This window comes from Halichoerus grypus, chromosome 2 (assembly GCF_964656455.1).
Source record: "Halichoerus grypus chromosome 2, mHalGry1.hap1.1, whole genome shotgun sequence".
In the NCBI taxonomy this organism is placed as follows: Eukaryota; Metazoa; Chordata; class Mammalia; order Carnivora; family Phocidae; genus Halichoerus; species Halichoerus grypus.
The window spans coordinates 168,531,842-168,547,453 of record NC_135713.1 but is presented as its reverse complement, the minus strand read 5'-3'; the positions used below and the strand labels follow the sequence as shown (position 1 = coordinate 168,547,453).

General features: G+C 38.4%; 1 protein-coding gene across 8 annotated transcripts in view; it reads right to left on the bottom strand.

Moving 5' to 3' along the window:
- The window catches only part of NF1 (neurofibromin 1), a 282,567-nt gene that overhangs the window by 185,165 nt on the left and 81,790 nt on the right, over positions 1-15,612 (bottom strand). For 6 of the 8 annotated variants that reach the window (XR_013446092.1, XM_078068156.1, XM_078068155.1 and 3 more), the window contains exons 9-12: positions 3,392-3,565; positions 2,800-2,922; positions 2,480-2,554; positions 331-360 (exon numbers count right to left, since the gene is read on the bottom strand). Coding sequence is in view for 7 of the 8 variants with exons in the window: in XM_078068156.1 (XP_077924282.1) it covers positions 331-360; positions 2,480-2,554; positions 2,800-2,922; positions 3,392-3,565 (402 nt within the window). In the remaining variant the exon portion in view is untranslated. The remainder of the gene's footprint in view (positions 1-330; positions 361-2,479; positions 2,555-2,799; positions 2,923-3,391; positions 3,566-15,612) is intronic. The other 2 variants (XM_078068152.1, XM_078068154.1) reach the window with 1 other exon arrangement.

Genomic DNA, 15,612 nt, shown 5'->3' with positions numbered 1-15,612 from the left:
TTTATCAAACATTCTATAATATGATAAAGTATCATCATCTAAAGTATAGCTTTAAGATACTTTAGACTCAAATTTATGCTTTTTGTCAAGCTATTCATTAAAGGTTACTGATGCTGAGTATTTTAAAACTTAGCCAACATAGGTTTTTCTTTATAAAAACAGACTTCTTATTGACGTGACCTCTGGTACAGACACACTCCACCTTCACACATGCAGTACTCATCGGAGTACAGAAGGATGCACAACCACTTCACCATATACACTGAGGCATGCATGAAGTACCACTCCAGGCATGCTTTAAACCCACAAAGGAGCAGCTCAGCCACTTACAGCAGTGCCAAGTCCATGCTTGAAAGTGCTCTATATATTCAATTGTAGACAAAAATATTTCACAATTAAAGTAACTAGCCACAAAGTATCAAAGAAGTATATACTTGGGTTTATTTAATACAAGTTTTAAGCATTTATGTAAAACCATCCACTGTAATAAATGGAATGCTTTTAGTATTATAAGTTAAAGGAGAAAAATAATAATATTTTAATTCTGAATTAAACATAAACCTGAGGGGGGAAATCATCTTTTTCTTTTTTTTTTTTTTCCTTAAAATGGCCTTGAAAATAAACATTGAGGATACAATGTCTTGGGGTTCACTACCCTGGCAAAAGTAAAGTAAAAATTTTTTTAATTTTTAATACAAACATACCTTATCTGCAATCAGATTCATTAAGCTTTCCCTTTTTGGGATAAATAACATCTCATGTTATTTATACCTATAATTTAACCCACAGATACTCAATTGAGCAACATATCATTCCCTCAATGCATTTTAGTTGTTCATAATGTCTGGGGGTGGGAGGAGGGAAGTGGCCCAAATGGCATTTAATGAAATGAGGATCAGGGATACTAGGCGTCTTGCAATGCACAAGATAGTGCTGCACAACAAGGAACTGCCCTGCCCAAAATGCTACTAGCACCCCACTGAGAAAAACTAAATGTGTCACTACATAGATTTAGAGTTATTTTTCCCCTGCAGGAATGGATAAAAGAAGAGAAAACAGGAGCGTCTGGGTGGCTCAGTAGGTTAAGCGTCCGACTCTTGATTTCAGCTTGGGTCATGAAATGGAGCCCTGTGTTAGGCTCCGTGCTGGGCATAGAGCCTGCTTAAGATTCTCTCTTTGCTTCTGCCTCTGCCCCTCCCTCTCTAAAAAACAGAAGAGAAAAGAGGAGGAGGGGAGGGGAGGGGAGGGGAGGGGAGGGGAGGGGAGAGGAGAGGAGAGGAGAGGAGAGGAGAGGAGAGGAGAGGAGAGGAGAGGAGAGGAGAGGAGAGGAGAGAAGAGAAGAGAAGAGAAGGGAAGAGGCAGAATTTGGTTTAATTAAACACATCCAAGGCAAATGAATGTGGGGAGGAATTTTTAACTCATCAGAGATACACTCTTAAAAATGGAATTTGATTTTAAAGAGGACAAAAATACCTCAGTAAAGCCCTTTTTAAGGCAACCCTTTCAGGTCCCCTCCCTCTTTAGGAGCTTTGTACTATCACTCATAAACCTTGCTTTGCTGCCCACCAAAAAATAAATAGACAAATAAATAAAGCCCCTTTTAAGGGAGAAAAAGAAAAAGTTGACCAATTTACACATAAATGAATAAAAGTAGAGCTTGAGAACCTTCAAAATATTATTGTTCCTAACCAGAAGAACAGAATTTGGCAGAATTTTTAAGATTTGTAGTCCAAATATCTAAGAAAAACTTCATGTGATTTCAAGACAAAGTATTTCCAAAACTGTCTTCATTGAGACTCTGTAACGGTCAAATAGTTAAAACTTCATGGTCCAAATCTGATAAGGTTTCATTATCATTCTACTTAATGTATTCACATCAGAGTCGAAGGTTTCACAAGCACCTTTTAATGAGCTCGCTTATTTTGTCTGATACGCTTTTGTATCATGTCAATACCTCCATTTAAGTGTGCTAATATTTCATTTATTTAAGGAGGACTAAAAAGTACAATCAAATATGATCTTACCATTTTTAAAATGCACCATACTGGCCTACACCATAAATAGTTACTACTTTTAACTTAAATGGTAAAGTGACAAGTCAGAATATACCAAATGCTGGGAAAAGACTAGGAGTATTAAAATAATATTTAAAGAGTTTGGGATGAAATGTTCAATTATATTCTCAGTAGCACTGTTCTCAAGGGCTTTTGATGCAAATAAAATATTTTAGGTTTAATCTTTCCAAAGGATCCTATTAACTCCTTTTTTCTCAATAAAGGCTCTCAGGTCAAATTGAATATGAAAAATATAATTGTATATCAGTTACTAGATATAATCACCTATGAGAAATCTCCCTATACCATACATCTAAGTTCAAAACCTTTTATAAACCAAGAATGTCTTTCTTAAAAAGAAATAAAAAAGTAAAGAAAGGAAGAAAAAAAATTTTAAGTAATTTAGCAATACCTTTTGGACTTACATTGGTGATGATTCGATGGAGTGAATTTACCAGCACATAGTGAAATGTAGAAGGGGAATTCTGAGCCAGGCAGATCTACACAGGCAAAGGAAAAAACTGTATATTATTTCTGTGAGAAAAATATTCAACACAAATGAGGATAAAGAGAAACATGAAAGAAAAAAAAGTTTTTAAAAAACAGAATAAATTCTTAAGGTCTTAAAATTAACATTAATATATAATATTGAGAAATACCAATTGACCTTTCTAGTCTTTTTATATTTATAAAGAAAGATCAACAGCATCAGTAAACATAACTGGATAAAAACCAATGCTCTCACCTTAAAGTGTTGGTTGTTGTGAGGGCTTATACGAAAGCAAGAAACAAGGCAGTCAATCATTAGATCCACATCTGCAGGCTGACTGCCTCTTGAGAATGGTTTACTTGGATTAAAAAGCAGGTTCTATGAAAATCCCAAAAGAAAACAAAAGCCTTTAAACAATCATGCAGTTATTTTTTTTACTAGTATTTAATAATATCAACACAATATCCACATACATGGAAATAACATTCAGTTGCCAGAAGAAGCACAAAGCACTAATGTGGTTCATCACTCTGATAAAATTCTTACTATACCAGATATGGTTCTTTTTAGGCCCTAAATTCTACATTATTTTAAAACCAAGTCTGAATATTTATGATAACTTAAGAAAACCAGTTAATTCTGTGTTTTCATCATATTCTAAGCCAATTTAGTCTGAGTAACACAAACAACAAAAGCAGGTCTTATGTACTTACCATCTAAGATGATTCAGACCTCTGGCATTAGCAATGATCTTTGACAATGATCTAGCATAATAATACACTACTAGAATTTTATTTTTCCTTTAGTTTTCTTAAAGTTTGTAGTAAAGAAATAACAAGCATATTACCTTAAGATCTACCACCATGGACTGAACTAGTAGGAAAATGACAGAGTTATCTTCCCAGTTGATGTAAGTACTTGCTTTACACAGTTTGACACAGGCAATTGCAGCACTTTCCGTCAACTGCCTGCTTCCTCCATGGCCGGCAAGTGCTTTTCGTAGACTGTCCAAAAACAACTTCTATAGAATTCAAATATAGAAAGAAGTTTCTAGTTAATTAATGTGCAGTTTCTAACATTTCAGACTTGTCTAATTATCAGCCTCTAAAAATTATATTCTAAAACTACATAATTGATATTTCCAATTTTTAATTTCACAATTTAAGTAGTTGTCATCATTTACATGTTTCTCAAATCTAAAAAAAAATAGAATCTGTTCTTCACTTTCTTTGTTGAATTATTAAAGGAACACGGTCTTTCCTAAACAAGGTAGTTGATTTCTCAACCCTGAATTCAGCTGATTATATTCTCTTTTTAAATATTTCTAAACTCCAGGCTATATTCAACCTTTAGCCTTCCAACTAAGGATATACCTAAGGCTGTTCTATTGCTCTAAATAAAATCTGTTCTGGGGCGCCTGGGTGGCTCAGTTGGTTGAGCATCTGCCTTTAGCTCAGGTTGTGACCTCGGAGTCCTGGGATCGAGCCCCACTTCGGGATCCCTGCTTGGTGGAGAACCTGCTGCTCCCCCTGCTTGTGCTCTCTCTCTCTTGTTCTATCTCAAATAAATAAATGAAATCTATAAAAAATAAATAAATAAATTCTGTTCCTCACAAAAAGTTATCCATTCTTGTGATCTCAAGCCCTCTTTGCAGCTCACTAACAAATTGCTCCCTCTGTTTTTCTCCTAAGTGAAAATTTTGCATCTCCACTTATATGTATTCTCAAATATAATGTGTCAAAAGCTAAACTGATCAAACAACAGCAGAATATATATTCTTCTCCAGTACACATGAACAATATCTAGGATAGACCATGTGTTAGGCTACAAAACAGGTCTTAATAAATTTAAAGAGACTGAAATCATATGAAATATTTTTCCTGGGGCACCTGGGTGGCTCAATCAGTTAAGAGTTGGCCTTCAGCTCAGGTCATGATCCCAGGGTCATGGGATCGAGCCCAACATCTGCCTCCCTGCTCAGTAGGGAGCCTGTTTCTCCCTCTCCCTCTGTAGCTCCCCCTGCTTGTGCTCTCTCTGTCAAATAAATAAATCTTAAAAAAAAAAAAAGAAGAAAGAAATATTTTTCCTGATCACAATGAAACCAGAAATCAGCAATAGAAGGAAAACTGGAAAGTTCACAATCACATGAAAATTAAATACCAATGATAAAAGAAAAAAAATTCACAAAGAAAGTTAGAAAATATCTTGAAATAAATCAAAGTGAAAACACAACACCAAAAATGGGATGCAGTGGAAGCAGTGCTAAGAGGAAAATTTATAGCTGGAAACACATTAAAAAGAAAGCTCTCAATTCAATAACCTAAGGAACTAGAAAAAGAAGAGCAAACTAAATCCAAAGCTAGCAGAAGGAAGGAAATAATAAAGATGAGATCAAATACAGAGAATAGAAAAACAATAGGAAAATATCAAAATCAAAAGGTGGTTCTTTTAATGGGTCAAGAAATTTGAGAGACCTTTTGCTAGATTAAGAAAAAAAGACAGAAGATCCACAATACCAAAAATCGGAGCTGAAAGTGAGAACATTACTATTTTTAAAGAAATAAAAGATTATAAAATAATACTATGAAAAATTATATGCCAACAATTGGATAATTTAGACAAAATGAGCAAATTCCTAGAAACATACAATCTACCAAAACTGATTCATTAAGAAACAGAAAATCTGAATTGACCTAGAACTAGTACGGAGATTAAATCAGTAATCAAAAACCTCCCAACAAAGAAAAACCCAGGAAAGGTGGTTTCACTGGTGAATTCTATCACACATTTAAAGAACAATTAATACCAATCCTTCTCAAACACTTCCAAAAATTTAAAGGAGAGGGAACACCTCCTAACTCATCTCATGAGGCCAGCATTACCTTAATACTACAGCCAAACAAAAACACAAGGAAACTACAGACCAATATCCCTAAAAATATTGATGAAAAAATCCTGAAGAAGAATGAGCAAACCAAATTCAGCAGTATATAAAAGGATTATACACCATGACCAAGTGAGCTTTATTTGTAGAGCATAAAATAGGTTCAACAACAAAATTCAATCAATAAAATATACCATGTTAGTAGAATGAAGGAAAAAAACTCACATGATCCTTACAATTGATGTAGAAAAAACATGTGACAAAATTCAACACCCTCTCATGATAACAGCACGGTTAGGATAAACTAGGAATAGAAGAAAATTTCCTCAACATGATAACAGCCATATATAAAAAACCACAGCTAACATCACACTCACAACAGTGAAAGACTGAAAGCTTTTCTCCTAGTAGGAACAAGATACGGATGCCTAGTTTTGCCACTTCTTTTCAACATTACTAGGGAAGTTCTAGGCAGAACATTTAGGAAAAGAAAAAGAAAAGAAAAAACATTAAAAGTCATTCAAATTGAGGGGGCGGAGCAAGATGGCGGAGGAGTAGGAGACCTGGATTTCGTCTGGTCTCAGGAATTCAGCTGGATGGGAATCAAACCATTCTGAACACCTACAAACTCAACAGGAGAAGGAAGAAAAGAATAGCAGCAACTCTCTGAACAGAAACAAGAGGACTTTCTGGAAGGTAGGATATGCGGAGAAGTGAATCCAAGGCGATATTCGAGAAGATAGACGGCGGGGGAGGGGGCCTCCGTGGGCCGCTTCTGGCAAGTGATAGAGCCGCGGAGCACAAAATCGGAACTTTTAGAAGTCTGCTCCGCTGAGGGACGTCGCTCCAGTGGCTAAGAGGGGGGTGGAACCCTTGCTGGGACAGTGTGGTCTCAGGACCCTCGGGGTCACAGAAAGACCGGGGGTGCCTGAGTGCGGCAGAGCTCCCAGGTATCGGAGCGGGGAAGCCGGCTGCAGAGACCGGAGCCGAGGCGCGGGCTCTCAGCTCGGGGTTGCCATAAACCGTGATCCGCGGCACAGTCGGGCCACTGTTCTTCCAGCAGGGACCCAACAAGCGGCAGATCCAGGGAGACTCCCCTTCCTCCCCTGGGAGGAGTGGCACGGGAGCGCACCGCAGGGATCTGCTGGGTTTGGAGACTCCACCCGGGGTCGGGTGCCAGAGATAAAAATGCTCGGTCACAGGCCGGGTGAACACGGAGTGCGGCCGCAGACTGGGGAGACGGGACTGACTGACTGCTTTTCTCTGGGGGCACACTGAGGAGTGGGGCCCCGAGTTCTCGTTTCCTCCGGGGCGGAGATTGGGAGGCCGCCATTTTCACTCTCCTCCTACAAAGCTGTAGGGAAAGCTTGCAGGGAACAAAAGCTCCCGAGAGCAAACCCGAGCAGATTACTTAGCCCGGACCGGGCAAGGGCAGGGCAATTCCGCCTCCAGCAAAGACATTTGGGAACCACGGCAACAGGCCCCTCCCCCAGAAGATCAGCGAGAACAGCCAGCCAAGACTAAGTTTACCGATCAGTGAGAACGGCAGAACTCCAGCGCTAGGGGAATACTGCACATAAAATCCATGGCTTTTTTACCATGATTCTTTAGTCTTTCAAAGTTATTTTTTAACTTTTTTTTTTTTTTTGAATTTTTCTTTTTCCCTTTTTCAACCAACTTCTTATCAATCCCTTTTTTAAAAAACATTTTTATTTTTCATTTTTAGAGTCATATTCTATCCCTTCATAGTAATTACCCTTATTTTTGGCATATATATAGAAGTTGTTTTCTCTTTAAAATTTTGGGATACAGTTTCTTCTAACAGATCAAAATATACCCTAAATCTCTAGTATATGGCTTTGTTCTAGTCTCCTGCCTGATCATATTCTCTCCCTTTTTTTTTCTTTTTTTTTTAAATCCTCTTTCTTTTTTCAAACAACTTATCAATTCCTTTTATAAAATTTTTTATAATTTTCATCTTTACAGTCATATTCCATCCCTTCATCATCAACCCTTATTTTTGTACATATGTTTTTCTTTCTTTTTTTTTTTTAAAGATTTTATTTATTTATTTGACAGAGAGAGACACGGCGAGAGAGGGAACACAAGCAAAGGGAGTGGGAGAGGGAGAAGCAGGCTTCCCGTGGAGCAGGGAGCCCGATGCGGGGCTCGATCCCAGGACCCTGAGATCATGACCCAAGCCGAAGGCAGATGCTTAATGACTGAGCCACCCAGGCACCCCATAAGTTTTTCTTTCTTTAAAATTTTGGGAGGCACTTTCTTTTAACAGACCAAAATACACCCAAAGTCCAGTGTGTGGCACTGATCTATGCACCAGCCTGATCATATTTGATCATATTCTGTTTTTTTCTTTTGTTCTGTATTTGTTTGTTTTTATCTTTTCCTTTTGTTTTTCTTTTTCTTTTTTCTTTCTTCCCCTTTCTTTTCCCCCGGCTTCAGGTCCTTTCTGATTTGTTTACAGTATATTTTCTGGAGACGTTGTTACCCTGTTAGCATTTTGTTCTCCCATTCACCTATTCTCCTCTGGACAAAATGACAAGACGGAAAAAATCACCTCAACAAAAAGAACAAGAGGTAGTACTGACTGCCAGGGACCTACTCAATACGGACATCAGTACAATGTCGGATCTAGAGTTCAGAATCATCACTCTAAAGATACTAGCTGGGGGGCGCCTGGGTGGCGCAGTCTGTTAAGCGGATGCTTTCGGCTCAGGTCATGATCCTGGGGTCTTGGGATCGAGCCCCACATCCGGCTCCCCGCTCAGCGGAGAGCCTGTTTCTCCCTCTCCATCTGCCTGTCACTCTGCCTACTTGTGCTCTCTCTCTGTCAAATAAATAAATAAAATCTTTAAAAAAAAAAAAAATACTAGCTGGGCTTGAAAAAAGCATGGAAGTTATTAGAGAAACCCTTTCTGCAGAAATAAAAGAACTAAAATCTAACCAAGTCGAAATCAAAAAGGCTATTAATGAGGTGCAATCAAAAATGGGGGCGCTAACTGCTAGGATAAATGAGGCAGAAGAGAGAATCAGTGATATAGAAGACCAAATGATGGAAAATAAAGAAGCTGAGATAAAGAGAGATAAACAACTACTAGATCACGAGGGCAGAATTCGAGAGATTAGCGATACCATAAGACGAAACAACATTAGAATAATTGGGATCCCAGAAGAAGAAGAAAGAGAGAGAGGGGCAGAAGGTATATTGGAGCAAATTATAGCAGAGAACGTCCCTAATTTGGGGAAGGAAACAGGCATCAAAATCCAGGAGGCACAGAGAACCCCTCTCAAAATCAATAAAACTAGGTCAACACCCCGACATCTAATAGTAAAACTTACGAGTCTCAGAGACAAAGAGAAAATCCTGAAAGCAGCTCGGGACAAGAGATCTGTAACCTACAATGGTAGAAACATTAGATTGGCAACAGACCTATCCACAGAGACCTGGCAGGCCACAAAGGACTGGCAGGATATATTCAGCCAAGAATACTATATCCAGCTAGGCTGTCATTGAAAATAGAAGGAGAGATCAAAAGCTTCCAGGACAAACAAAAACTAAAGGAATTTGCAAACACGAAACCAGCCCTACAAGAAATATTGAAAGGGGTCCTCTAAGCAAAGAGAGAACCTAAAAGCAACACAGACCAGAAAGGAACACAGACAATATACAGTAACAGTCACCTTACAGGCAATACAATGGCACTAAATTCCTATCTTTCAATAGTTACCCTGAACGTAAATGGGCTAAATGCCCCAATCAAAAGACACAGGCTATCAGATTGGATTAAAAAACAAGACCCATCGATATGCTGTCTGCAAGAGACTCATTTTAGACCCAAAGACACCCCCATATTGAAAGTGAGGGGGTGGAAAACCATTTACCATGCTAATGGACACCAAAAGAAAGCTGGGGTGGCAATCCTTATATCAGACAAATTAGATTTTAAACCAAAGACTGTAATAAGAGATGAGGAAGGACACTATATCCTACTTAAAGGGTCTATCCAACAAGAAGATCTAACAATTGTAAATATCTATGCCCCTAACATGGGAGCGACCAATTATAAGAGGCAATTAATAACAAAAGCAAAGAAACACATCGACAACAATACAATAATAGTGGGGGACTTTAACAACCCCCTCACTGAAATGGACTGATCATCTAAGCAAAAGATCAACAAGGAAATAAAGACTTTAAATGACACACTGGACCAAATGGACTTCACAGACATATTCAGAACATTCCATCCCAAAGCAACGGAATACACATTCTTCTCTAGTGCCCATGGAACATTCTCCAGAAGAGATCACATCCTAGGTCACAAATGAGGTCTTAAACGGTACCAAAAGACTGGGATCATTCCCTGCCTTTTTTCAGACCACAATGCTTTGAAACTAGAACTCAATCACAAGAGGAAAGTCGGAAAGAACTCAAATACATGGAGGCTAAAGAGCATCCTACTAAAGAATGAATGGGTCAACCAGGAAATTAAAGAAGAATTTTAAAAATTCATGGAAACCAATGAAAATGAAAACACAACTGTTCAAAATCTTTGGGATGCAGCAAAGGCAGTCCTAAGAGGAAAGTATATAGCAATACAAGCCTTTCTCAAGAAACAAGAAAGGTCTCAAATACACAACCTAACCCTATACTTAAAGGAGCTAGAGAAAAAACAGCAAATAAAGTCTAAACACAGCAGAAGAGAAATAATAAAGATCAGAGCAGAAATCAATGAAATAGAAACCAAAAGAACAGTAGAACAGATCAACAAAACTAGGAGCTGGTTCTTTGAAAAAATTAACAAGATTGATAAACCCCTGGCCAGACTGATCAAAAAGCAAAGAGAAATGACCCAAATCAACAAAATCATGAATGAAAGAGGAGAGATCACAACCAACACCAAAGAAATACAAACAATTATAAGAACATATTATGAGCAACTCTATGCCAGCAAATTAGGTAACCTGGAAGAAATGGATGCATTCCTAGAGATATATCAACTACCAAAACTGAACCAGGAAGAAATAGAAAACCTGAACAGACCTATAACCACTAAGGAAATTGAAGCAGTCATCAAAAATCTCCCAACAAACAAAAGCCCAGGGCCAGATGGCTTCCCAGGGGAATTCTACCAAACATTTAAAGAAGAATTAATACCTATTCTAAAAAAAAACCTCTTCACTTTTAAAAAAAAAAAAAAAAAAAAAAAATGATCCTGGAGTCCCGGGATCGAGTCCCACATCGGGCTCCCTGCTCAGCAGGGAGTCTGCTTCTCGCTCTGACCCTCCCCCCTCTCATGCGCTCTCTCTCTCTCTCATTCTCTCTCTCAAATAAATAAATAAAATCTTAAAAAAAAAAAAAAAAAACCTCTTCACTTTAAAAAAAAAAAAAAAAAAAAAAAGAATTAATACCTATTCTTCTGAAACTGTTCCAAAAAATAGAAATGGAAGGAAAACTTCCAAACTCGTTTTATGAGGCCACCATTACCTTGATCCCAAAACCAGACAAAGACCCCATCAAAAAGGAGAATTACAGACCAATATCCTTGATGAACATGGATGCAAAAATTCTCACCAAAATACTAGCCAATAGGATCCAACAGTACATTAAAAGGATTATTCACCACGACCAAGTGGGATTTATCCCTGGGCTGCAAGGTTGGTTCAACATCCGCAAATCAATCAACGTGATACATTAACAAAAGAAAGAACAAGAATCATATGATCCTCTCAATAGATGCAGAAAAAGCATTTGACAAAGTACAGCATCCTTTCTTGATCAAAACTCTGAATCAGAGTATAGGGATAGAGGGTACATACCTCAATATCATAAAAGCCATCTATGAAAAACCTACAGCGAATATCATTCTCAACGGGGAAAAACTGAGAGCTTTCCCCCTACAGTCAGGAACACGGCAGGGATGTCCATTATCACCACTGCTATTCAACATAGTATTAGAAGTCCTAGCCACAGCAATCAGACAACAAAAAGAAATAAAAGGCATCCAAATCGGCAAAGAAGTCAAACTCTCACTCTCTGCAGATGATATGATACTTTATGTGGAAAACCCCAAAGACTCCACCCCAAAACTGCTAGAACTCATACAGGAATTCAGTCAAGTGGCAGGATATAAAATCAATGCACAGAAGTCAGTGGCATTCCTATACACCAACAACAAGACAGAAGAAAGAGAAATTAAGGAGTCGATCCCATTTACAATTGCACCCCAAACCATAAGATGCCTAGGAATAAATCTAACCAAAGAGGCAAAGGATCTGTACTCAGAAAACTATAAAATACTCATGAAAGAAATTGAGGAAGACACAAAGAAATGGGAAAACATTCCATGCTCATGGATTGGAAGAACAAATATTGTGAAAATGTCAATGCTACCTAGAGCAATCTACACATTCAATGCAATCCCCATCAAAATACCATCCACTTTTTTCAAAGAAATGGAACAAATAATCCTAAAATTTGTATGGAACCAGAAAAGACCCCGCATAGCCAGAGGAATGTTGAAAAAGAAAAGCAAAGCTGGCGGCATCACAATTCCGGACTTCCAACTCTATTACAAAGCTGTCATCATCAAGACAGTATGGTACTGGCACAAAAACAGACACATAGATCAATGGAACAGAACAGAGAGCCCAGAAATGGACCCTCAACTCTATGGTCAACTCATCTTTGACAATGCAGGAAAGAATGTCCAATGGAAAAAAGACAGTCTCTTCAACAAATGGTGTTGGGAAAGTTGGATAGCCACATGCAGAAGAATGAAACTGGACCATTTCCTTACACCACACACAAAAATAGACTCCAAATGGTTGAAAGACCTCAATGTGAGACAGGAGTCCATCAAAATCCTAGAGGAGAACACAGGCAGCAACCTCTGCGACCTCAGCCACAGCAGCTTCTTCCTAGAAACATCACCAAAGGCAAGGGAAGCAAGGGCAAAAATGAACTATTGGGACTTCATCAAGATAAAAAGCTTTTGCAAAGCAAAGGAAACAGTCAACAAAACCAAAAGACAACCGACAGAATGGGAGAAGATATTTGCAAATGACATATCAGATAAAGGGCTAGTATCCCAAATCTATAAAGAACTTATCAAACTCAACACCCAAAGAACAAAGAATCCAATCAAGAAATGGGCAGAAGACATGAACAGACATTTTTCCAAAGGAGACATCCAAATGGCCAACAGACACATGAAAAAGTGCTCAGTATCGCTCGGCATCAGGGAAATCCAAATCAAAACCTCAATGAGATACCACCTCACACCAGTCAGAATGGCTGAAATTAACAAGTCAGGAAATGACAGATGTTGGCGGGGATGCGGAGAAAGGGGAACCCTCCTACACTGTTGGTGGGAATGCAAGCTGGTGCAGCTACTCTGGAAAACAGTATGGAGGTTCCTCAAAAAGTTGAAAATAGAGCTACCCTACGATCCAGCAATTGCACTACTGGGTATTTACCCCAAAGATACAAAAGTAGGGATCCGAAAGGGTACGTGCACCCCGATGTTTATAGCAGCAATGTCCACAATAGCCAAACTGTGGAAAGAGCCAAGATGTCCATCGTCAGGTGAATGGATAAAGAAGAGGTGGTATATATATACAACGGAAGATTATGCAGCCATTAAAAGGAATGAGATCTTGCCATTTGCAACGACGTGGATGGAACTGGAGGGTATTATGCTGAGGGAAATAAGTCAAACAGAGAATGACATGTATCATATGATCTCACTGATATGAGGAATTCTTAATCTCAGGAAACAAACTGAGGGTTGCTGGAGCGGGAGGTGGGGTGGGAGGGATGGGGTGACTGGGTGATAGACACTGGGGAGGGTATGTGCTCTGGTAAGCGCTGTGAATTGTGCAAGACTGTTGAATCTCAGATCTGTACCTCTGAAATAAATAATGCGATATATGTTAAGAAAAAAAAAAAAGAAGATAGCAGGAGGGGAAGAATGAAGGGGGGGGAAATCAGAGGGATAGACGAACCATGAGAGACGATGGACTCTGAAAAACAAACTGAGGGTTCTAGAGGGAAGGGGGGTGGGAGGATGGGTTAGCCTGGTGATGGGTATTGAGGAGGGCACGTTCTGCATGGAGCACTGGGTGTTATGCACAAACAATGAATCATGGAACACTACATCTAAAACTAATGATATAATGTATGGGGATTAACATAACAATAAAAATATTTTAAAAAAGAGAAGATGTGGTATGTATATATACAATGGAATATTATGCAGCCATCAAAAGGAATGAGATCTTGCCATTTGCAACGACATGGATGGAACTGGAGGGTGTTATGCTGAGCGAAATAAGTCAATCAGAGAAAGACATGTATCATATGACCTCACTGATATGAGGAATTCTTAATCTCACAAAACAAACTGAGGGTTGCTGGAGTGGGGGGTGGGGTGGGAGGGATGGGGTGGGCTGGGTGATAGACATTGGGGAGGGTATGTGCTATGGTGAGCACTGTGAATTGTGCAAGACTGTTGAATCACAGATCTGTACCTCTGAAACAAATAATGCAATGTATGTTAAGAATAAAAAAGAAAAAAAAGAAGATAGCAGGAGGTGAAGAATGAAGGGGGGGAAATCGGAGGGGGAGATGAACCATGAGACACGATGGACTCTGAAAAACAAACTGAGGGTGGGGCGCCTGGGTGGCTCAGTCGGTTAAGCGGCTGCCTTCAGCTCAGGTCATGATCCCAGGGTCCTGGGATCGAGTCCCGCATCATTCTCCCTCTCCCTCTGCCTGCTTCTCTGCCTACTTGTGTTCTCTCTCTATCTCTCTGTCAAATAAATAAATAAAATCTTTAAAAAAAAAAAAAAAAGAGAAACAAACTGAGGGTTATAGAGGGGAGGGGGGTGGGAGGATGGGTTAGCCTGGTGATGGGTATTAAAGAGGGCATGTTCTGCATGGAGCACTGGGTGTTATGCACAATGAATCATGGAACACTACATCAAAAACTAATGATGTAATGTATGGTGATTAACATAACAATAAAAAATTTTTAAAAATGAACCTTAATGTAAAAAAAAAAAGTCATTCAAATTAGGAGAAGTAAAATGGCCTCTGTTCTCAGATGATACAAGCTTATTTGCAGAACACCTTAAACACACACACACCTGTTAGAGCTAGAAAATTCAGCAAAGTTCTAGGATACAAAATCAACATATAAAAATCAGTTGCATTTCTAGACACTAGCAATGAACTATCTAAAAAGGAAAGTAGGAAAACAATTCCACTTATGATAGCATTAAAAAGAACGTAATACTTGGGAATTAACCAAGGTGGTGAAAGCTTATACAATGAAAACTGTGTTAAAAGAAATTAAAGACATAAATAAATGGAAACACATCCCATGTTCATTGACTAGAAGACTTAACATTGATAAAATGTCCACAGTACCCAAAACAATCTACAGATTCAATGCAATCCCTATCAAAACCCCAACGGCATTTTTTGTAGAAATAGAAAAAACCCGTCCAGAAATTCATATGGGATATCAAGTAACAAGAAATAGCCCAAACAATCTTGAGAAAGAATAAAGTTGGAAGACTCATACTTCCTGATTTCAAAACTTACTACAAAGCTACAAAAATCAAAACATTGTGGTAATGGTATGAGAACAGACCTATACGCCAATGAAATAGAATAGGAAGTCTAGAAAGAAATCCTTGCATACAGGATCAAATTATTTTCAACAAGTGTGCTAACACCATTCAAAGGAGAAAGGACAGTTTTTTGAACAAAAGGTGCAGGGAAAACTGGATATCCACATGCAAAAGAATGAAGCCAGACCTTTCCCTTACCTTACATATAAAAATTAACTCAAAATAGCTCAAAGATCTAAACAGCTAAAACTATAAAACTCCTAGAAGAGAACATAAAAGAAAATCTTTACAACATTGGATTTGGCAATGATTGGATATAAAACCAAAAAAGCACTAGCAACAACAACAACAAAAAAATGGATAAAGTGGACTTCATCAAAATGAAAAACCTTTGTGTATCAAATGACACTATTAAGAAAGTAAAATGACAGTCCACAGAATGGGATAAAACATTTGCAAATCATATATCTAATAGGCGATTACCATCTATGACATGTAAAGAACTCCTACAACTCAACAACAACAAA